At 57.2% G+C, this 23,169-nt stretch overlaps 5 protein-coding genes across 5 annotated transcripts; 1 reads left to right on the top strand and 4 right to left on the bottom strand.

Moving 5' to 3' along the window:
- Positions 1-3,710: 3,710 nt before the first annotated feature.
- On the bottom strand, positions 3,711-4,084 carry CGCS363_v004514 (uncharacterized protein; the record flags this gene model as incomplete). The annotated part of the gene is made up of 2 exons (XM_036636363.1): positions 3,711-3,858; positions 3,918-4,084. The coding sequence occupies 2 exons, from the start codon at positions 4,082-4,084 to the stop codon at positions 3,711-3,713; spliced, it is 315 nt and encodes a 104-aa protein (XP_036497842.1).
- Positions 4,085-12,534: 8,450 nt separating this feature from the next.
- CGCS363_v004513 (Succinate-semialdehyde dehydrogenase) lies at positions 12,535-14,463 on the bottom strand (the record flags this gene model as incomplete). Its single annotated transcript, XM_036636362.1, has 3 exons — positions 12,535-12,648; positions 13,055-13,939; positions 14,059-14,463. The coding sequence occupies 3 exons, from the start codon at positions 14,461-14,463 to the stop codon at positions 12,535-12,537; spliced, it is 1,404 nt and encodes a 467-aa protein (XP_036497861.1).
- A 469-nt stretch (positions 14,464-14,932) lies between these two features.
- On the top strand, positions 14,933-15,934 carry ESF2 (Pre-rRNA-processing protein ESF2; the record flags this gene model as incomplete). Its single annotated transcript, XM_036636361.1, has 1 exon — positions 14,933-15,934. The coding sequence occupies one exon, from the start codon at positions 14,933-14,935 to the stop codon at positions 15,932-15,934; it is 1,002 nt and encodes a 333-aa protein (XP_036498066.1).
- A 2,384-nt stretch (positions 15,935-18,318) lies between these two features.
- NMD3 (60S ribosomal export protein NMD3) lies at positions 18,319-19,818 on the bottom strand (the record flags this gene model as incomplete). Its single annotated transcript, XM_036636360.1, has 1 exon — positions 18,319-19,818. The coding sequence occupies one exon, from the start codon at positions 19,816-19,818 to the stop codon at positions 18,319-18,321; it is 1,500 nt and encodes a 499-aa protein (XP_036497858.1).
- A 2,173-nt stretch (positions 19,819-21,991) lies between these two features.
- hpcH-3 (4-hydroxy-2-oxo-heptane-1,7-dioate aldolase) lies at positions 21,992-23,105 on the bottom strand (the record flags this gene model as incomplete). Its single annotated transcript, XM_036636359.1, has 3 exons — positions 21,992-22,658; positions 22,742-22,794; positions 22,851-23,105. 3 exons carry the CDS (start codon positions 23,103-23,105, stop codon positions 21,992-21,994), a joined length of 975 nt encoding a protein of 324 aa, XP_036498064.1.
- Between the last annotated feature and the right edge of the window lie 64 nt (positions 23,106-23,169).

Here is a 23,169-nt window from a genome sequence, read left to right as displayed (position 1 = left end):
ACCTCCACTGAAAGATTCAATACCGTGACGGATTTACTGCGTATGGCTCCGTTCGCGTGGATTCGGAGCTCTCTCGCTCAGTGACGGCAACAGGGTGGATTCGGGAACTTTAAAATTACTAAATAGAAGCGCGTTTTGGTCCCTGTTTTCCGATTCCCTCTCTGGCGCCGATACTTGGTGCGTGGTACTTGCCTGCCAGACCAAGGCGAGCGGGTTTAATGACTCAGGCACCAAACCCCGACGCCGTTGGGGCCTTGATCCGCGGCTTGTGAGTGGCTCAGTCCCTCTAGCCTCAGTGGCTCTCACCCGCGAGCTCCCTGTCGTTCTTGGTGTCCCAAAAGCAACGATTAATTGGAATGGATCTTGACTCCAAGCCTGAGATGGGGGGGCAACGATGCTCAAACACCGGAATACTGAGGCAAAACTCGAGGAAGCAACAGGTGGCCTTGACGCCTCGCGGTTCCGATATTTGCCTTGCTCGACACCCTTTGTCGCAGGCCGCAGGGCATCAAGCTGACAGGTGACGACGTGGAGAGAACGGACGAATACCTCCCAGAGACCGGACGGATGCTTCAGCAACGTCCGGCACCGACTCCTCGAAGGTACTGCCTTGGTCTGCGTGTCATCATCCACTGCTGCCTTTCGCCCGCCAACGCGAAATGGCTCACGGCTAGCGGTACTCACGCGCGCAGACCGTAACGGCGGAAGAGAGGTACTCCGCGGTACTCGACATGCGACAAGATACCTCGCCCACAACTCCTACAGGTCTCCTCCAAGTCTCTTTGCGAGATGACGACTCCCTGGTGACGCCTAAGGACGCGAGATTGATCATCGCTGCAGGCTAAGCCAAGCCCGCTGGAACGTCAACACCCTCTCAAAAACACGGGGAAAATTTGGGGGTTCAACGTGTGAAGGGGGGCTGCCTCCCAGCGAAGTCCCAGCACTCTTACAAGTTACGAACCCAGCCGACTGCCAAAACGGGCCTGATGACTCTTTGACGGTTGCCCTGTGGCCCCTGCCAGCGAGAAGAAACCGGCACCAATGTGCTGGAATGGCGGGGGAAGCCAGTCAGGGACTCAGAGGGCTGGCTGACCAAGGGCGAAGGCCGTGGACACGAATAGATGTCGGTGTCCATGACCAATCACGGGCGCCTCAATACTGGGAGAAGCCGGAAGGAACGGGAGGGTCGGAGACTGGGGAGCCACAGTGCACCAGGGGCAGGTGCAGGACTCTGAGGACTCAAAGGGAGCCCGTCCTGTCGGGAAGCAGCCTCCAGCCCCACCTTCCATCTCCGTTTCCACCAGTGGCTGCAACTGCATCTTGGCCCGTTACTTCCCCGCTGGTAGCCTCCGCTAACGACCAAGTCGCGCCTGCTCATTGGTGATTCACTACAAGAAACCAATCACTCAAGACGCAAATTTTCACCTCTAGCAACCCCTCAACCTCATGCGCATGAACGAACCTACGGGGAGCGGACCTCAAGCTCAGCTCCCGCTGCAACCACACATACTACGTATGCAGTACGGATACATGCACAGCAGCGATGCCGTCTTGACAGAACGGTGAGGTTCAGAGTACCTTGCTAGCAGTATCTAGTCCTGATATTGAATGGACGCATGTCGTCAATGACTGGCTGATATCAAGCATCACGGCTCTGAGACCTGCGAGATCTCGCCTCGATGGAGAGACAATCTCGTTGACCAAACAAACACGTCCATGGCCGTGCCCTCCTCGCGCCCAGCCGCACATCGGCATGCACGTCTTCAGGATCGAGGCCGGGTAGTCACCGTCACCGCCCCGCGAGCAGCACGCGCAGAAAAGAAACAACACATCAACACCGCCAGTTCAACCCTCGTCGGCGTCCCTGCCGGCCCCATCTATACCATCGCTCACCTATCCAAAACGGGCCAAAACAGCAAACACTCAATCCCACGCTCACCCGCCTGCCCTGTCCCTTGCGTCCGCCGACGAATGGCAGCGCGCCCAAAATTGCCAGTGTAATCTGCCCCAACAGACCCTGACCTGTCCGTAATCATTACCATCTGGAATCTCACACATGGCACGGAGATGGCGATGCGATCTCCATTGACCAACTATTGGTACCGATTGGTACTTGTTAAAGTGGCAGCGGGAGCCAAATTGAATCAGGGCTTACAGCCGTCTGGCACGCGAGTCTGGCACCTTGCTGATGGAGCCTGGGAGTTCTGCCCACGACAAATGATCCTCGAGGGGTTGCACGTCGTGCCCTAACAGACGTGACGTGCTGAGACATTGGCCAACATGCTTCCTCCACAATTTCGCAATTGAGCACCGGCCAGCATTCCCCTAGCTCTGACAGATCGCGCCAACATTTCCCGCAATTCGTGGGGGCTCGTTCACGACTTTCAGGTCACGCGGCCATCCATTCACGAAAAAGAGCCGCCATGTGTTGCGGCACGGCACACACAGCCTAGGAGCCCACCGGTTCCCCAAAAACAGGATCTAGTCCAGGCACCGCTTTGCCGCAGGCATGGATGACCATGAGTGGTGATGCGGATGCTCAAACTGCGAGAGCCACGTTCTCGTTGCCTCGGAGGACGGGCATCTGGTTGCGCCGTCTTACATCCGGCCGCCGGACATGAGAACTTATCCCCGTGGCCTTGCCAAGTGGCCCTCAATATCCCGACGCCGACGGCCCAATGCCGCTACCCGGCCCTCTGACTGCTCCGACCAGATCTGGATGCTGCTGCTGCGTATCCGTCTTTACAATTCCCAGCCCTGGGCTCGTTCCCGGATTATTCAGCCACTAATGCGCTGTAACCTGCGCCCATCCGCCCCAGAGCCAAGACTGGCACACTGGCGAGCGGTCCGCCTGTCACCGAGATACATCGGCTCGGGTCTCGGTGAGAGTGGGTTGGTTGGAACCTGTGGAGGATCGACAACATCCCCTGGCCTGCGACCTCGCATGGGGCTCAGCTTACGTGACACCCGCAAGCGCGTAAGTCCCTTTGACGACCCTCTCGATCCTGCGCATCATTGCGCAGCATTACCCTCGCCTCATGTTTGCTTACTCGGCGGCTTCGCCCTACGGCTCCGAGGTGGGGATCGGGGACCTTCGGGTGCAGGCTGCAAGGCAGCAGCCATGGCCCATGGCTGTGCAGTTTCACAAATCACGAGGCTGACAATGACGATGGTTGCTGAGGCAGCTCAGCGGCATGTGACTACTTCCAAGTCAGGGTGCATGCGTCACACAGACTCCAGAGGCACAGTTGTCAGAAGCATTGCAGGGTCACAGGCATGGCAGTGGAAGAAGTGAGGGTAAAGATAATTTTACTGTATTTGTCTTTGGGCCTTTTTGGGCGCCAGTCTCTCTCTCCCTCTGAACAACAATCATCCTCAGCTCGCAAGCTTCTCTGCAGTCAACACTGCGTACCAAGTGGTATCGTACTAAGAATCTCAAAATAGTGACAAAGCAAATCAAGAGCGAATCAACTGTCGTCGTCGCTGCAGTAGTTTTTCCCCGCTCCAATAACGCCGTCGCTGAAGTAATTGTTCCCAAAAGGCATCATAGTGCCGGACGCTCGCTCTCGCTAATAGTTGACGCTCATAAAATAGACGTTGCTGATCACCGTCCTGGGTGTAACAACCCGTGGCAAGTTGCCATTACCGTCCATCGCTAGTGTATGTAAAGTTGTGTATGTTTTTGTTGTTTTGCAGGTTGATCAGATCAATCATCTGCTGTAGGAGCTGCCGAGGGTGGAGATGGAGGCGCTGGACATGCCGGACTGGATGGAGAACATCGGCCTGGCGGGGTAGTCGGAGTCGAAGTCGGCGATGCCGATGCGGCTCGCGACAGCTTGTTCCTTGAGCATGGCAATTCTGGAGAGGTTGTTAGTATCATTGCGTTTAATAGTAGTGATTTAGGTGTGTAGACTTACTCATCTGCGCTGATGCCCGCGAGTTCCAGGTTGCACTTCTTAAAGTCGAAGGGGGCGGAGATGTCCACGCCCCTGGGCTTGGCCTCCTTCCTGCTGCGGCGGATGACCTTGTTGAGGAAGACCTTGAAGCCGTCGTTGTGGGAGTCCATGGCTGCGTCGGTCTGCATTATGGCTGATGTGTGTGTGGTTGTAGTGGTTGTGGTGGTGGTTGTGAGAAGTTTGTAGTGTGGTGCGAGGATCGAGGTGGTATATGTAAGTGCGGTGTCGCGGTCGTACACAGGGATGAAGAAGTGAATGTTTTGTTTCTCGATTCCGAGGGATGCCGGGTGACGATCTCCGACATGAAAGATCGATCGGGTTGTGTAGCTGTGTTGGGTTTATATCCAATTGTTCCTTGTGTTCCTTTCTTTTTCTGATGTTCCCTTTCCAGCTTCTCGAGTCCTTCGCTCTTGATGGGTAGTGATAGTGTGCGAGTATGCTTTCTTTTGCTCCTTGTCTCAATGTGATTGAGTGTCGTGTTGTAGCTTCCTGCGGCTCAGCCCTTGGATTGAAGATATTGGGTAAAGATTGGGATTTGAGTTGGTGGAGTTAGATTGCGAGCTGATTCCGAAAAAGAAAGCAGAGGTGAGGGTGGGAGAAGCCAGAATCATATATCTCCATTTCCCAGATCGGCGGGTGTGTGGTGTGGTGTTGGCAGCAGGATGGGCGGAGGGGGGGGAACAGCCGCACTGCACGCGCAATACCACACCACACGCCCTGCCCTACGGCAGACGGGGGGTGCGGAGGGGGTGTGTATGTGTGTGGAGGTGCCGGGGACGTATGCTGCATACGTACGACACACACCCCCATCCTTCTGCTTCCCTTTGGAGAGTTGCGCTGAGTGTGTGCCCTTTTTTCTGCGTCCCATCTCATCAATGCCAGAATCATCTACCTAGCGCTTCTTTCTCCCCGAAGGACGGGGAGGGGGGGCGTGTGGAAGGAGAGGGTGGAGTGCCGTGCTCTGGTGCTCCCCGGCATGCCATTCGAACATTCGCGTGAAGGGGGGAAAATTGAAGAAATGTGTCCGTCCGTCGGCCGACGGGCGCCACGCTCTTGGGCAAAGAAGGTTAGGTGGAGGGTGTGTGGCAGGGCGTGAAGGCTTCATTCTCTGAAGGGGGGTACGATCTTTGAATTCCTGGGTGGGGTGCAAGGTTTTTTGGGTTAACGGACGTAGAGAGGGACGGACGAGCCTATCCGTAGCTACTAGTCGGCCTTTCTTTTCCCTATGGGCCCTCTGTCTCTCAATTTCACGAGGCCCTTTCAGAGAGGGTTTAATTGGGAATTTGCTATGAGATTACGGTATTTGGGCATGTAATGCAGCAAGCCGTGCAAAATTCTGTATGGAGGTACCCTTTCGCCGTGTCGTTGCCCAAAAGAAGACTTGACTTTGCTTGGCCGTGGCAGGGCAAGGCTGATCGCGAACCGGGGGTCGGCGATGGTGATGGGTGCTTACACTGCTTCAACCTCCAACGACGAAAACGAGCAATGCAGAGAAAAGTTTGATCGGGGAATACATACACACGCTCGTCAACCTCCCAATCAGAGCGCGATCCTGCCGCCGCCGCCGCCTACTCCTCCAACGGCGACGGCGACGACGCACGCAGAGCTGCGGACGGCAGCGGCTGGTTCTGCTTCAGGCAGCCTCTGGGAGGAATGCGGTGTGCTGGGCAGAGCCTTGTTTCCACGAGAGACAGGTACGCGTGCAGACACAGAGTTCGGACTGGGCGGACTGCGGACGGAATGCGTGCGTGTGTATGTAAAACTGTAAAACTCTTTTTTCTCTCTCCTTAACTGCGAGATTCTGAAACTTCGGCGATGACGGTTCGGCAGGGGTGTGCGCTGTTTGGAATTTTGGCTGTCTCTATCTGTCTCTGTCACTGTCTCCTGGCGATGTTTCAACGTTTCCAGCGACTTACACGCACGCACACGCGCAAGCGGGCAACAGTACACACGGCCTTCCCGTAATGGCCCATCAATGCAAAAGGTACAGCACAGCAACACGCGAGATTGTCGTGCGCTGCACGCATTTTAACGGCTTTTTCTTTTTTCGTGATCGCTGTGCTCGGTCAAGGAAAAATGCAGGAACAGAAACACAGACAGGTACGCGACGCACGCACTTAAACCGTACAGATGGAGAGATCAACATCCGGATGCAAGGGGAAGTGCATCACGGCCGACCAACCACGGCGCGGCCTACGGGATCACTTGTCTTGTTTCTTCAGCGACATACAACGCGCTGCCGCGCTGACGTGCCAAAGAAAGGGAGAATTAAACAACAGAAACGACACATGGTCGGATAACGGGTCACGCGATTCTGAGGCCATGTGCCCAGCGGACGCGGCGACGACGATCTGAGGTTACATGTGTTCTCTCTCCGTCTCCTTTCTTCGATAGTGTCACAATGTCCCCAAATGCGACCTCCTGCTGCAGCCTGCGCCGTAAACTAATTGCTGTACGGCGTCTACAAATAACTCTCTGCAGATATAAGCCCCAAGGAACAGCAGGGGGCGACCCCTGCATCTTCCCGACTCTGGTGGACGTGGGTGCCCTACCAACTCAAAAGGAATTGCGAGCAAGCAAAAATGGCACGTCGCCGTCGCCGATGCCGTGGCCGCCGTGCTCCTACTCCTTTCGGGGACCTGGTCGGATGTGCTGCAGGGGGTGGGTGTGCTGCCCACGCATTGCCCAAAATCTGTGCTTCTTCAGTCATTCATCATCCTGTGCCTGGTCGCAATGCCCCAGATAATCTGTGCGCAAGCAGAACCTGAGAGTTGGCCGACTGCGCGCACGCACGCCGGCCGCACAGCTGCTGAAGGGCGTGCTGCTTGCTGCCCCTGGTGGAACCCCAGCTGGGCCCGGAGTGCCGGGGCTCGCCGGTGGGGGCCGCGGGGGCGGGACATGGGAATGACGATGGGGTCACAATGCCGGACCCAAGATTTGTTGCCAGGCTGGGGGTGATTTGTGAAAGGTCGCATTGGGCTGCAACATTTTCTTTTGGGTTGCGTGCGGTGTTGATGGACGCCGTGCGATGCCGCCGTCCGGCTGCGGCGGCGGCGGTCATCGGCATGAACGGAAGAAAGGACGGTGATCACGATTTTGTGTGTTTTGAGAAGCTTCAGAGGGGGGGACAAACCCGAAGCCGAGGAATCTTGACCGGAGACTATCTTGTCGGGCTTCACCGGACTTTTCTGTCTCTACGCGTGGTTCACACTTTCGCTTTCGGCGCGCGGAGGTTGTATCGCGACGTGTAACTAATGTGAATTTTGAAGGGTGCGACGTTTTCGAAATGTGTGAATTGGAAGGGGGCAGCTACAACATTCCTCGCATTCACGATGATTACTGGACCGACTCGACTCAGCCAGCCCTGCGCCGTCTCAATATGACTCTGATAGACACTCTTGTGACTCTGATAGATACCCATTAGCCAGTGACTCGGAAACCCAACTGTGGACTAGCGCCGTTTTCCTTTTGCTTCTTCAGCAGAGTTACGCTGGCGTTGATCTGGCAGATTACAGCAGGCCGCGGCAGGGGTAAACTTCTGTCTGGGCAAGCATTCCTCGGGACTTGCGGTTGGTCGGTCAGTAATCAACCTGCAATCTACTAATCACAATGCCACGGAGGAAGAAAATAAAGGGATGGCCGAGACCGAGGATCCAGTTGAAGCCCTACACCCACCTTAACCCTGGTGACGATATCGATGATGACAATCTCTTCTGCTGCCCACCCCCTTGTGAGCCATAAGGCTTATTCTCAATGCAGACGTGCCCAGTATGGACCCCTGGGAAGGACCACCGATGGGGAGAAGGAGAGATCGGGCCATTGCTGTCATAATCCCTACGAGCCCAAATCCTTTCCCCCCGAAATTTCGTGATCACCGCGTTCAGGAAACGCATCACCATCCGAGTTCTCCGGTAATGGACTAGAACGTTCGTTGCATCGTTTCCCTCTTTGCGCAAACAGCAAAACCGTACAACGGTCGTCGTTGTCGGAAAATGCAAATTGGAGCTAAGCTTCAGATTGTGTGTATGCATGTATGCATTTGGGTTGGACGCATCCAACGTAGATCTCTTCGTTCCCGTGAATAGAGTAACGACTTGCATCTGCAAATCCTCCCCACCACCACCCCCCTGCAGAAAAGCAGTACGAAAATAATCAGCCACGCCAGCCACCCTGCCAAGCTGACAAGTTGCAGGTTTCATGGTCGCTTTTGGACATGCTTGAGAAGCTTGGACGAGGCTTGCCAGCCCAGGGCGTTCAGCCTCGAAGTTGCTTGCCCTGGCTAATGGGGTTGAAGGTGGGCATACGCCAGCGCTGAAGTGGAGGGATGGGAAGGGGGTTTAATCGTGCAGTACTCTGCAGCATGCTTGTTGGGCTGACGAAGCGAAGGCGAAGGCGAGCTGTCGACAGGGGCATCCTGAGGTTTGCGTGCTTCTTCCCCAATCACGTATTTCGCTTCTCCACAACCACGTATCTTTCTCGGACTTGCATGCGCACGGCCCAGGATGCTGGGAGATGCGAGATTGCATGCTGTGCAAGGGAAAAAAAAAAAAAAAAAAAAAGTAGTCAGCCGTAACCCAGGCAGCCGCATCGCGAGATGGTGTTGCGCTAGGCTGCCATATCTGGAGCGATCTCGCGGGAAAGGATCGTGATGCCTGCTGTGTTTCCTCGCAGGGCGGTGGGAACCAGGCAGTCGGTGAAGGCATGATTACACATCTTCACACAGCAATAACGAACAAACCCATGCCCTTCAGCTCGCCTCACATATACGAATACCCCGTTTGAGGTTTTCTTCAATCTTACTTGACTGAGAGGGAAAAGCAAACCACTAGCCCCGATGATACCCTGCAAGATTACGAGATGGAGAGCGAGGATTCAGCAATAGCCATCTATGGTAAGGCGGCACTGCAGACTGTGGAGAAACAGATAGAGAGAGTGCATATTCGTACGTGCAAGGTGAGATGAGGTAGGACACGATGGACCTAAACGCCGCGTCCGATCCCCCAACCCGACCCATCCCCCAATGAGGCTGCTGCCCAGAAGAAAAGAGTCAAGAGATCTCGTCCGTAGGATTGGGTCGTACGCGACGTGGCTCACGGATGTGAAGTTCTCCAGGGACTAGCGATTGCTGTTACGGCCGAGGAAGTGGAGTTTGGGGGTGTATCTAAGGCGTTCTGCCTGTCTCGCTACCAGAGATGGGAAAGGTCGGACTCTTTGCTGGGGATAATTAGCCCTGTCCAGCAGCAGCAGAGGAAAGCAGATCCATCCATCCTCGGGATTGAACCTCGTTGGGCATGGTCAGGAAGGGCTGCCCTGCCTTACCTAAGGCAAGACTGCCGCAGCCGCCCATGACTGAACGAGGCCTGTGATCTGGTTGGATGGTTTGTCGACGCCTCACGATGAGACGGCCAGAAGCTTGCCTTGCACTGAGAGTGAAGGTGAGATCTCTGACAGAGAACCTCGGTCGACGACTGACCCGCCGCACCACTACTCCCACTGGCTGCCGCGCACTACAGCGCATCTCACAAGCCTGTGCTGCCGCGTGCACCCACCCACGGCGCCGCCTCGACGCCTCCCCCCCACCCTTCCCGCTCCTCCAGCGCAGGCCGCTAGCGACTTAGCGACTTGGGCGTCTCTAGGGCGGTCCCAAATCGCCGGCTTCGGCTGTCACACGGCCTTAGCGTCCCACGGCATTGGACCTTCCCAGTGGCCCAGCAGTGCCTGACAGAGTCTCCAGCAGTGCTTGAGCAGGGGACCCCACCCCCGTCCGACACACTCATCAACCTTGTCCAAATGCATCCAAACCACCACACCGAAGCAGCACACCACGATCGAGAACATCACGATACCCTCACTAGGCCCCGATCACCACCGCCCCGACTGTGGCTGAATGCGGCAGTTGTCGCGGTCCAGTCTGCCTGCTCTGCCCATCGGTAGATGTTATCGTACGCTACACCACCACCACCACATCCCGTCAGTATCCGCCCCTTCTTCGGAAACACACAATAGACCCTTGGTATGTTTTCCGTTTGCGGACATCACATCCAACAGTCTCACCTGCCCTTGTGTGCATTTTGTTTCTCCTCTGCACGCTCAACCGTTCCCGAGTCGAAACTCACAATAGAACTGTTGCGGACCCTTTGACTCCGACCTGTCTGCCCCAGCACTTGCGGCCGAGAAGTGGCTTTCCGAGAATTCTCTTACAACACACTGAGCGGCCGACTCCAACGCTTTCCTTCGACGGTTTGCGGCGCAGTCGTCTCTGACACACACACACACTCACACTTCTCATCTAGTCTTCTGCTTCTTCGCCAGTCTGCCCACAGAGTCTATGCGTGTATGAGAAAGGAAGCCACATCAAAGGGGACGCTGGACCCTGAATATGCCATCCACGTCTCCCGTTCGCCACACATCATGTACGCCCGTAACGCCTCAAACCTATGCAGTGTCGTCGCCGCGGTGGTCGTTGAGCCGTGATTCTCTTCCTGCGCCAGTCTGAAAGTCTGATTCTCTACCCGTCCCCTTCCCGTGCCGTGCACCTGCCGCGCTTCTGACTAAGGAAAAAAAGAAACTTCGGACCCCCTTCCTTTTTCCAGGTTTGAAGTCCGAACTAACTCTCAAGGCCGCCGCAATTGTCCGAGTCGATCACCCATAGTCCGTGATGGAGAGATCCACTTTAGCCCGTATCGGAGGAGCAGAGGACGTGGGAAGCATATCGTCTCTCGTACGAAGCTAGCACGCGGGAGCATCCTTCCGTGTCCTTCGGAAGAGGGCCCGCGATGTCAATCCGATCCCAAACCTGAACTAACAGCAAAATCCCTCCGTGATGCAGTCATAGTCGTCGCCCTTCGACCTTTGCCATGCCATGCTTACAGTATCATGAATCACACAAACCCCCCTTGAAGCCATTCCCGCATATCGGCCGCATCGTCGGCGCCGCTTTCGCTCTCGCTGCGTGTCCAAGTTTCAAGGATTCGTCGTGTTTTGGTAGTGCGGCAAATGACTAACACCGCAGCTGCGCTTTCTCTAACGTTGTTTGCCCTCCTTTGCCGCCCATGCGCCCTTGCAAACTTGCTGCGGCGTTCATCTCATGACGTCGACGGGGACATCCCCAGCAGCAAGCAGGATGGCTGTCGCGAAAACGAGACGAGTTTATTTTGAGGATACCGCAGCACCCTACTGCGTACACACGGCGCCGGCAGCAGTTGGTAGCAGCGTACGGCAGCGGCAGCAAACATAACACACACGCCCTTCACACCACCACCTGACGGCTCTCGGACAATCTGAAGATTTGCCCCAAACTCTCTTCTGAAGATGCGTTGTTGTGCCGCTTCAGCAACGCCGCCAGCCAGTGACAGCCTCGGTTTCGGCAGTGTCAGGGACGCATACACACACACATTCCTGCCCAGCATTACTTGATTACCCGTTTTAGAGATCGCCGAAAGGACAGGGCAGTCCACCACCCCAAGACACAACGCAAGCAGGAGAGACACCACGCACGCGCGCAAAAAAACACAACCCACGAGCTTGGCCTTCCCGTCGGGGACGCAAGCAGGGGGGTCTCCTGTCCCGGGTTCCTGGACACGCACGCGCACAACTGACAACGAGGACGGCGACGCACGCGGTCTGATCATTGTCCGTTGGGCTGATCCCGCAAAAACAAAAAAAAAAAGCATGTTGTTTTGTCTTGTGTCGTGGGCTGTCTGGCTGTCACCTCACCCAGGAGCTGGAGGTGAGGCGGCCTGTGAGAAGAGTGCCGACCGCTTCAGCATATCGCTGTCGGCGTTTAGGAATCATGCCATCCGTGGTTTAATCGTGTCATACCGGCAGCCCAGGAGACAGACTGGCCATACTATGCAGTACGTCGTGAGAATCACAGTGATCGTGCACTCCCCTTACCCTTCCCTCCCTCCACCCCCTTCCGCGCCTCCACCAAATCAACCACCACTTCCATCATCGTGCATCCCCTGGGTCTTGGGTCTTGGGTCTTGAGTCCGCGGCCCCCACTCTCCCCGATCCTCCGGTTCGTGCCCCGTGCTCCCACGGCCCCATCGCTCCTTGAAATCCACCGATCTTGATGCCCCCCCGGCCCACATCCATATACATCACGGTGGGCAGATTCTCTTCGAAACACCAAGGAAGGGTCACAAGTCATGGTGCGTGATCGTTCGTGAAAAGAGCCCATCGCCAAGCCACTGAACCCAGCGGCGCGGCGCTGCTGTCCGTGCATTCTCTTAGACTAAGATAGACAGAGAGCTAGGGAAGAGGAAAACTCTACACGGCCCTTCTTGTGCTCTGACTCTCCCCTCATCTTGCCAAGACCCGACTGACAAGTGCCGCGGCTCCATCGCAAGCCCGCGATCGCGTTACTGTGAAGCCATTCCCTTGCCTTGCAAAGCACCCTAAAACAAAAACCCAACAACCATAACTGCCATTTTGCCCAGCGCCGCCGCCGCCCTCGACCGGTGCTCCTGTCAAACAAGCACAAATAGGGACCATCATGAGGCTCGTGCGCTTCCTAAACCTTTCAAACCACTCAGTGTGCTACCCAAGCTTCCCTTTCCCCCCCTCTCACCATCACTTATTTGGGGTAGTCCTTCAAGTGGTAGCTCTTGAGCTTGACAAACTGATCGTAGCCGAAGCGGCTGAGCGTCTGTCCCTTGCCCGAGTTCTTCCATCCCGTCCACGCTAGGTCCTGGGGTGGTTGTTAGTAAAGTGAAAGAGCCCTGACGAAGGTGGCTTGCGAGAGGGGATCAAAGAAAGAAACGACGTCATAAGGAAGGACAAAAGAAAGCGGTTGTAATGGCGGCAGTTCAAACACAACGTCAAGAAGAGGGCGAAGTAAAAGCCGTTCAAAGCCCACTCCAGTCGGTTGAGGTTTCTAGCTGCTTTCTAGCTGCTGGAACCAAGAACCCTGGTAAAGGGCCGAGCAGCTGGTGTCACGGAGGATGCCGGACGAACATATGGAAGGAGTGGGGCAGCACCGGGAGGGGTGTCATCCGGAGCGAACGGGAGGGCATTGAAAGAGAACCAGTGAGGCAGTGATGGGAATCAATCGGAAAGAATGCAGTTTCTAGAAAGGACAGCATTGTAGAACTTACCGGGCTAGGGAAATCGCATCGGTTGACGAAGACAGTTCCCGCTTCCACCTGGTCCGCGATCTCGTAGCCGCGGTCCGTGTCCTTGGTCCAGATGCTGGCCGTCAGGCCGAATTCGCTGTCGTTCATGAGCTTGACCGCCTCGTCGTCATTCTTGACGCGCATGACGGGGATGACGGGGCCAAACGTCTCCTCCGTCATCACCGTCATCGAGTGGTCGACGCCAGTGAGCAGCGTCGGCTTGACAAAGTTGCCCTTGGGCGGCGGGTTGGCGAACGACTCGTTCTCGGGCGTCGCGTCCTTTGCGCCCTTGGCGACGGCGTCCTGGACGTGCGCCTCGATGGTCTCCTTGGAGCGCTTCGAGATGACGGGGCCGACGTGGGTGCCCTTGTCAAAGGGGTCGCCGAGGACGTATCCCTTGAGGACCTTCTGCACGGCCTCGACGAAGGCGTCGTGGATCTCGTCGGCGACGTAGACCCGCTCGACGGAGCAACAGCTCTGGCCCGAATTGAAGACGGCGCCGTCGACGATCTCGGCGGCGGCCCAGTCGATGTCGACGTCGCCGCGGATGTACGCCGGGTCCTTGCCGCCGAGCTCGAGGCCGACGTTGACGACGCGGTCGGCGGCGGCCTGCTGCACGGCCAGGCCGCCGGCCACGGAGCCGGTGAAGGCGACGAGCTTGATCTTGGGGTTGCGCACGATGGACTCGATGAGCGTCGGCGAGCCGCAGTGGAAGTGCTGGAGGACGCCGGACGGGAGGCCGGCCTCCTCAAAGACCTTGGCGACGCGCTCGACGATTGTGGGCGTCTGCGGGGAAGGCTTGAGGATGACGGTGTTGCCTGCCAACAGGGCGGGAATGAGAGAGTTGACGAGGATGAGGTAAGGATACTGGAGTGGTGTTAGTCAGATGAGGTGAGCAGGGGTGGTGGCAGTTGCTCGTGATGTCTCTAAGTGGTGGAGTCGCCACTCAACGGCCACGAAGATGGCAAGACATATAAAAAACGTACATTCCAGGCAAAGATGACGAGAACCGGGCCAACGGGAACCTTGCGAATGAAGCGCTTGAAACCCTTCTCAGCCTCGCCGTCGGTGTCCTTGAGGACCTCGTCGCTGATCTTGAGGAGGTACTCGGCGCGCTTCACGGCGGTGGCGACCTCGACGCCGGTGTAGGCGATGGGGCGTCCCATCTGCACGGTGAGCTCCTGGGCGAGGTCATCCTTCAGGTTGAGGAGAAGCTTGAGTGCGGTCTTGACGATCTTCTGGCGGTCTGCGAGAGATGTCTTGCTCCACGACTCGAACGCCTTGGTGGCGGTGTTGGGAAGCTCATCTAAGTCGGCCTGGGAGATGCCGTTGCGGGTGAGGATGGGCTCGTTGGTGGTGGGGGAGATTGTGGTGAGGACTTCGACGGACATGATGGGCGGTTTGTGCTGGGTATTTGGGTATAATTATGAGAATAGAGAAGAAAAGTGAAGAGTGAGGTTGACGATGGTTGATCAGTTGGCAACTCGGCTTAGATATCCCCTTTGGCTGGGCCACATGAATCGTCACTTGGAGGGGCAAATGGAGGGGCAACACTGAACGTCGGTGAGGGGCGATGGAGCTGAGCTGCCCCGCCGACCGCGGAGCGCGCTGTGAGCGCGGTTGCAGATAAGATACCGATAGCTGTGATAAGAATGATGAGGTAATCAGGCTAGTCGCGGTTGACCGTTGGCTCCACTAAAACTTTTTTGCAGAACACCACGGCTGCTGCGATTGCATGTGTGTGTGATCAACGACGACTCCATATTCGACGAAGCCATTGGTTGTGCTGCGGACTTACAATCGACCCCGAGGATCTCAATCGCATACCACTGCCAATATCACTAATTCCGGTTGCTCACCATGGCTCCCGAGAAGCGAAACAAGTTCCTCGACGCCGACGAGAGTGAAGACGATCTCGACCAGGGCTACGACTCCGAGGCCGAGGACCTGCGCAAAGGAGGTCGCAGCGCAAAGAGACGCAAGGTCGACTCGGACGAAGAAGACGATTTCAGCGACGAGGAGCGTGAAGTTCCCACCGTTGCCGCCGAAGACGACGATGAGGCAGACGACGACGATGAAGCCGCAGACGCATCAACCTCAAAAAAGCCCACCACAAAATCCCCCGCAGACCTCCTCCCCGACGTCACCCGGCCCCTCACGAACAAGAACCTCGTGCAGTCCGAAGAGGCCGTCAAGAAGTCGGGCGTCGTCTACATCTCGCGCATCCCGCCCTTCATGAAGCCGCAGAAGCTGCGCTCGCTGCTCGAGCCGTACGGCAAGATCAACCGCATCTTCCTCGCGCCCGAGGACCCGGCGGCGCACGCGCGGCGCGTCAAGGCCGGCGGCAACAAGAAGAAGTCGTACACGGAGGGCTGGATCGAGTTTGTGCGCAAGCGCGACGCCAAGGCCGTGTGCGAGCTGCTCAACGCGCGCACGATCGGCGGCAAGAAGGGGTCGTACTACCACGACGACATCTGGACGCTCAAGTACCTCAAGGGGTTCAAGTGGAGACACCTCACGGAGCAGATCGCGGCCGAGAACGCGGAGCGGACGAGCAGGATGCGCGCGGAGATTGGCAAGGCGAGCAGAGAGAACAAGGAGTTTGTGCGCAATGTGGAGCGCGCGAGGGTGCTGGACGGGATTGCGGCTACGAGGGCGAAGCGCGGGAAGCAGCAGGAGAAGCAGGGGGCTGGCGCGGCGGAAGCGCCAGAGGCGTCTGCTGGCGGCGGCGGCGGGGAGGGGGAGAAGAAGAGGCGGACGGTGTTCAAGCAGATACCCCTGGCGGAGAGGAAGAGCGGCGAGGCTGCTGCGGCTGGGAAGCCGGCGGGGGATGTTGCGAGGGTGCTCGGCAAGATCTTTTGATGGGCTGGGCTGGGCGTGGGTGTATGGTGTGTGTGTATGTATGCCCTCTCGGCAGTGGGAGCGGCAGCGGCAGCGGGAGGGACCCTCCCACTCTTTCTTGTTTAGACTACCGTTGGTATTGAAGCATAATCGATCTCCATTATAGGACGAAAAGGTTCCTTGGGATCGGTAGTTGCTCCTCCTTGATGAGGCAGCTAGAGGGGTGTGAACTGCCTGCTGCTGCGGCGTACGGACGCCAAGAGACGGCTGTTGGATCACCAAGTTGCCAAGGGCCCGGTGATGATAAACGTCTGGCGTCTTGGCAATGAGGCGATGAACGAGAATGTTGTGATGGAAATCTATTCTTGTCGTCTTGACGGATTGTAGTGGGTCTTGCTCAATATTGTTCAGCGTTTTGCAATACGAGACTACACTCGTATCAACAACATATAAAATCATCAATGTATTTTAACAAGTGTGCACATGTGAAGTTATTCACGACTACCGGTCTGTCTCTGTACTCGGCAATTTGGTGTTGTCTCCTGTTCAATTGCCGAAAAACCTCATCATCTCACCGGAAGCCTCACTTACACGCGTCCCCTCAACACCCGCCTTCCCACCACCACCACCACCACCACTACCGACAGTGCAACCACCACTCACAGCGCCAAGACACCGAAGACATACATCATCAACCTAATGCCCCTCGTCATCGTAAACCATCACAACAACCACCCGTCCAACACCACCACCAACCGGTCACCAACATCGCTCTCTCGTCCGCCGCAGTTACCACATCACCATCAGATGGCAGCCGCCGGCGCGGCGCGGACAAGACGCACTCCACCCCCATCCCGCCGCATGAAAGCCCGTTCAGCAGCCTGCGTGGGTGGGTGGGTGCCGTCGGACACCAGAGTCCGTCTCGGCCAGGTAAAACCTACGCCGCCGAACCTGCCCTCTGCTTCTCCAAGGCCCCTCCCTGACTCTCTTTCCTCACGCCCCCCAAAACCGTCTCATCCTCCTTCCCGCCCCAGCCGGCAGACGGCACGGCCGCGGCGGGGAGGTGGAGGTCTTGGTACGGGCGCGCGCGTCTGGGCAAACTGCCGCAGCAGTCTGGGGAAATAGGACTTAGGGCGTAAGAGAACACAAACGAGGGCATGGAGGACGGCACCGGGAAAGGGCGGGAAGCAGACATGCCCCAAGCCCACGCGCCGAGGGGTGGTCGATGCCCTGGGGTAAAAAGGCGTTTCGGCGCCGGCGTCTATGCATAATCCCACGCCCAAAGGAAACAAAACACAGAGCAATGGGTCCCGCGGAGGCGGGCGGCGGCGGCGGCGGCAAGCATAGACGCCGCAGTCCGTCGTCCGCGGGGAGGGAAGACAGCAACGACACAGGGGCCACCGCCGTCGTGCTCGCCATCGGACTCGTGATTTCTGAAACGACATCGCCGAAGGGCATGGGGTCAGGCGTACTGCGTCCCAAGGTAGGGGAGCCCTGCCGCGAAACGAACGAAGAGCCTCCTCTGCCTCCGCGGGGTGCCGACCGCACCGACCACGAAAATCGGCGATTAGAAACGGTTCGGCGACGGGAAGAGGATGGGGGCCAGTGGAGGGCCCAGGCAGTCGGCACCCTAAGGCAAGGCGAGGCAGAGGCAGAGGGCACGTACAATCGTCAAGAGGTGTGCAGCACGGACGACGAGGGCAGACGAGGAAGGTCGGGGAATGGCGATGGACACACGTCGGCAGCGGACGGGCTGGCGTTGAGGCTCGTGCGGGAGTGCCGGACGCACGTCCGCCTCGCTCGTCGACGACGGCCGTTGAACGGGGAATTGGGATCAGCCACACACACATACACCCCTCCCCCTCCTTATGAGGATTCGCAAGCGGCGGTGATAGAGTTTCTCAGAAGGCACATCGCCGACTGAGGTGGCCAGTGCTTCACCCTCCCCTCGACGGCGATAACGACAACGAGAGACAGCCCGACAGTGACACAGAGAAGAGACAGAGAGGACGAGGCTTTGAAGCGCATGAGCCACATTGTGGCCTTGTCTATTCTTCCTATCCCAACGACGACGCAACGCCCACCCCTGCTGCTGCTGCGCCGGCGTGCGAGGTATCTGATTCTGATGCATACACGCCTTGCCCATCCCTAACCGTCCCATCCCTCGTTTTTGAAGACATTTTAACCCTGGACGTTGTATTGTTGCTCTGTGCCCTAAGAAACAAACGCTGAGAGAGGAAGCAACGAACTTCGTCCCCGCAGACGGCCACTTAACCTTAACACCCCACCGGGACCGCGTGAGTGAAAGTAGGTAGTCGGGGCATCTCCCGCACAACCAAATTTCCGTCGCATCCCGCGTACGACACGCACACGCCCCCCTCGCCCCCTTCCCGTCCCGACTAAGCTTAATCCTGAATCTGGAGTTCGTCCATGTCGTCGAGGAGCTCATCCATGTCGACCCTCGGCGCCTCGTCATCGTCCTCCGTCTCGGCGATGGACATCGCATCGGGGTCGGCGGGCTGGTTGTTGGCCTTCTGGGCGCGGTAGATGGCCATGGTGGAGCGGAACTCGTCGTCCTCCTCGACGTCGCGGAGGAACTGCTCGTACTCCTCGTCCATGCGCTCCTGGTCGGCCTTTTTGGGGAGCAGCTCGCCCTCGTCCTTGGCCATGCGCTTGAGCTTCCAGTTGCGGGTGCGCGTCTTCCTCTTGCGCGCGTAGTGCTTCTTGACGAGCACGACGTCGGGTATCGTCGAGCCGTACGCGTGCGACTCCTCGATGGCGTCGAACTCTGGGTTGTTGAAGTTGGTGCCCGTGAGCATGTAGCCCATCACCGAGTCGCCCGCATGCAGCAGCCCGCCGAGGTGCGTCCTCGCGAAGTACGTCTTGTCGTTGACGCCCAGGTCCGCCGCGCGCATGACTTGTACCTCGCCGAGCTGCCACTTGCCCCTTGAGGCACCTGTCGGCTCGATGTCCATGACAATGAACTCGACGAGGGACTTCGCGTCGGCGAGCGAGTTGAATGGTGCGCGCCAGTAAATGTCTGAGGGGATGCTTGCTGTCTGGAGGGTGTTTGTGTCGAGGAGGTATACTGCGGTGCCGATCTTGTGGCAGATGACGAGGGGAGAAATGTTGCCCAGGGACTTGGCCAGCTTGATGGGCATGGCGACAAGGTCGTCACGGCATATGGGGATAAGCTCGGCCGAGAAGGTGAACTTGTATGACTTTGTGGACGTGTGGATATCCTGAGAAATAAGCTCCTGCGCCTTCTTGACGCGGCAGGGGGCCACAGAGTTGAGGAAATCAACAAACTTCTCGGCCTGATTCCTTGCGGAGAAGAAGAAGTCGATGCCGTCCTTGGCCTCCTTGATGTTCAGGGTATCTCTGTGCGCTCCGTGCTTCATAATCAACTGCTCGAGGTAGAGGAACGTCCTCTTGTGCAGAACCTTTTGTCTGACCTGGACGCAGGCGCGCCAGACGTTGGCCGTGTACGACTTTGCGCAGTCGGGACATTGTTGGTATGCGACGATGAAGACGGCCTCGAAGGACTGCTGGAGGAGAACGCCGCTCTGCACCTCGTCCTGGATGGTGATCTTGACCTTTACTCGTCTCGAGTGCGGCTCAGTCCACACAAAGGAGGCGTCGATGATGCGGACCTTGTGCAGGCCCTTGAGCTTCTTCAGGCAGAGCGCGAGCAGCTCGCGGGATTCGGGGGCGGCGACGATCCAGCTGGTGGGCGGCAGAAGCCAGCGGTCGCAGTCTCGGCAGAAGTTGAGGGTGGCCTCGCGCTGGACGCCGTTGGAGATGTCGACGGTCAACTTGATGCAGTCGAAGCACAGGGCGTTGGCGGCGGTGGTTCCGTCGATGGGGGCGCCGCAGTTGCAGCAGAGAATCGTGGCGGCCGTCATTTTGTTTGCGCTTCTCCCTCGATGCCCCTGTGTGTTTTGTCAAGATATTGCAAAAATGGGAGGGCGGCAGCCGGGGTTGATGGGATTTTGGGCTGTCGTATGGCGGGGTTGATCGCAAAATCCAAAAATTTCCAGCGATAAGCAATGGAGGGGTTGCTTATCATGGAGTCTCAGTCACGTGCGCAGACTTTTTTCTTCGTCCCCTGCTGCATCCACGGTGGCGGCATTAATAATCGGGCCTCCCACCGGTAGCGTCATTGCTGTCACACAGCGTGCAGAAGCGCCTGAAGGACCGGGGTTGGAGTACTGACTTGACAGCATTTTAGCAGCTGTTTGTCATCGAAGAATGCACAGCGGAAACCATGACAAATTGTCGTATATCGTTTGGTCTTTTTGGATCGAGAAAGCGGTTTATTGCGATTTCAGTGACTGACCGCTGGGCTCACAGTGACTCAAGTTAACTACAGCCAAGCATGCTATCCCCAAGCCCATCGGACGCCACCGAATGCTGTGATACCCAGGGGAAAAAGCCATGATCGGTCCCACGACGAGTGAGCGTCAGCACAACCACCAAAAACAGGCAAACAGGACTACCCCTCCACTCAAACCCAGCGATTCGGGTCACCGCCCCCAATACCACTCCAAGTCAGACGCTTGATCCCTTTCTCGCGCAAACCTAAGCTGTCGCCAGCGGCACAGCAATGCTTGTAAAGAAAAGAAGAGAAAATGAAGGACTCGAAGGTGTCAGGTTCCAAAAATTGAGTGTGCGTTGGAGAGCCGCCAGGTCCCCAACGCAGCAACAAAGCCGCGCCACCACGCGCCAGCTCCGCCCGCCAAATGTCGACTCGAAAGAGTCAAGTTCCAAAAATTGAGAAGTAGAAGAAGTAGAAGGAAGCAGCAGCAACCAACGACAGCAACAACAACAACAGCAGCACCAACAACACCAACACCAACACCAACAAAAGTCCTGCGAGAAGGGTCAGTTCGAGGAGCCAAAGATTGTGCCGCCCTGAGACAGAACGAGTGTCTGCAGGCACTCGAGCCAATGTGCAATGGCCGGGACTTGGTCGAGGGCCCCAACATTATTGAGCGAGGGGGCCCGACGCGGCTTGGGACGTGGTTCGGGAATCCGGTCCATGATGTGGAAAAGAATAAGAAATGGAGGTCGGGGCAGATGGTTTGGGGGATTATATAGACATGGGAGGGGGACACCAATCAGTAGCCCTCATGTCCCTGGGAAGTCCTATGGGAAGGGACGTCTTCTCATGAAGGCAGTCACTGGGCCTGGTGTTGCCGGAATCGAGCACCTTCTTTCCTGGCGTGAAGGAAGCAGCCGGCATGTCGGGAAAGGACGCAGGCCGGGTGAAGGAGGTGCCAGGCCTTGCACTTGCCCGAACCCAACAACGTGCCTTCCGTCGATTACCTTACGGAAGGTAGGTACTAAGGTAAATGCATTTTGCAGGAAGGAAATGGGGTGACTACCCCATGGGTTATGACCCGATCGGAAGGAGGTTCCTGCCAGTCGTGTAAGCCAAGGTTTTACCCGGCGAGCTGCATGTCAGCGCGACTGTCTATTTCCACTCGAGGATACAGAAAGTAGCATCCGTCTACCGCCCCTTCCAGATTGTCTCCGATGCGCCCCGGAAGAAACACTGTGTGGCAGGTGCTGACCGGGAACGGGAACTTTGGGCAGCGGTAAGGGAAGAACCGTCGGCGACTTTGCTGTCTGCGTGAAAAGGCCGAGACTTCCGTCGCTGACAGAAAATGCCATTGTCGTTCGGGGCTAGTGTAAAAGCTCATCAGTAGAAACGACAGAGAAAATGAGTGTTGGACTCGCATGAGATTGAAAGGCAAGGTGTTGATCGTTTTCACCGTCGCTTCGTGGTGAGGTCGCGTTGCCAACTAGACCCAGATGTACGATACTTGGATTCGCAGGTTATTGGCAGATGGCCCAATAATCCACATTGCAAAATATCACTTTCGAGGGCCTAGAACGTTTCACTTGACCATGTCTATTGTGCTCTTGAGAATGTAGTGGTAACCTTCACAGCCCAAGTCGTCTACACTTCGTATCCAGGCATCTTCGTAAATCATTCGTCTTAGTTTAGTCTCAGGGGTATAGCTGCTCAAATCTTAGAACAGAACTCTTCATCGGCTCAGGCAGCAACTGTGTTCACTTGCCATTCTCTCCATTCTCCCCGTTCTTCTTCGCGCCGTTCTCCCCATTCTTCTGCCCCACAGGCCCGACAATCTGCTTCGCCTGCTGCAGGTCCATCGCCATCATGCCGAGGTGCAGCACGTCCGCCGACATCGAGATCAGGCTCATGCGCTTTGCCGCCTCCTGCAGCTTCTCGGGGCTGCCGTACGGCGGCGTCGCGAACGCGAAGCCCGCGTACGGCTTGTCGTGCTTGTCCATCGTCTCGAAGAAGAGCTTCTGGATCTCGAGCCACTCGGGCTCGTCCTGCGGGCCGCCCATGTTGGCCGGCAGGTTCATGCTCACGCGCGCGTCGAGCGAGCCGAGCCAGACGACGTCGATGTCCGGACACTGCGTCAGGATGTCGTCGAGGTTGCGCACGCCCTGCGCCGTCTCGATCTGGATCATGACGGCGGCCTGGTTGTTGACGCACTTGTGGATGTCCGACTTGGGGTCGTACGGCGTGTCGGTCAGGAAGGGGATCAGCCGGAAGGGCGGCGCCGAGCGCGTGCCGTTCTGCTTGGTGCCGTACTTGGCGGCGGAGAGGACGTGCTTGGCCTCCTCGACCGTCTCGACCTGCGGGACGACGATGGAGGCGCCGCAGTCGAGGGCGTAGCCGATGGCGGCGTGGTCGTGGCCGGGGACGCTGGGAGGAAGGATCGTCAGCGCTAGGGATGCTTGAGATCGCGGCGGGCCGCGAGCGCGGGGGAGGGGCAGTGGTGGACTTACCGGACAAAGGGGATGGTACGGCCCTGGCTCATGAAGATGGCTTCGTGGACCATCTGAGTTGTGTTAGTGTTGTTGATTAATATGCCCTTGGGGATGAGTGTGAACTTACAGATGTCATTGTCTCAACGTTGCAGGAAGTGTGCTCCCAGTCGATCCATACGGCATCGTAACCCATGGGGGCGAGGAAACGTGTAATGGGAAGAGAGCTGAGGCCAGCGTAGTAGCACATCAATGGGGGGATCTTCTTCTCGTGGGCATCGCGGATGGCTTGGCGAGCCTTGTGAGGTTGGAAGAGCGAGGGCGCGGCATAGGCGTTCATGCCCTGCGCGGCAACGTTCTTGTATTCCTCGCCCATGACTGACATTTTGGCTGGATTTTGAGGTGAAGTTGGAGATTGGATGATTAGATAGGCGTTTATCAGAACTTGT

The sequence above is a fragment of the Colletotrichum siamense genome, assembly GCF_013390195.1.
Source record: "Colletotrichum siamense strain Cg363 chromosome Unknown KSG_Cg363_contig03, whole genome shotgun sequence".
Classification (NCBI taxonomy): domain Eukaryota; kingdom Fungi; phylum Ascomycota; class Sordariomycetes; order Glomerellales; family Glomerellaceae; genus Colletotrichum; species Colletotrichum siamense.
This window is presented reverse-complemented; position numbering and strand designations above follow the sequence as displayed.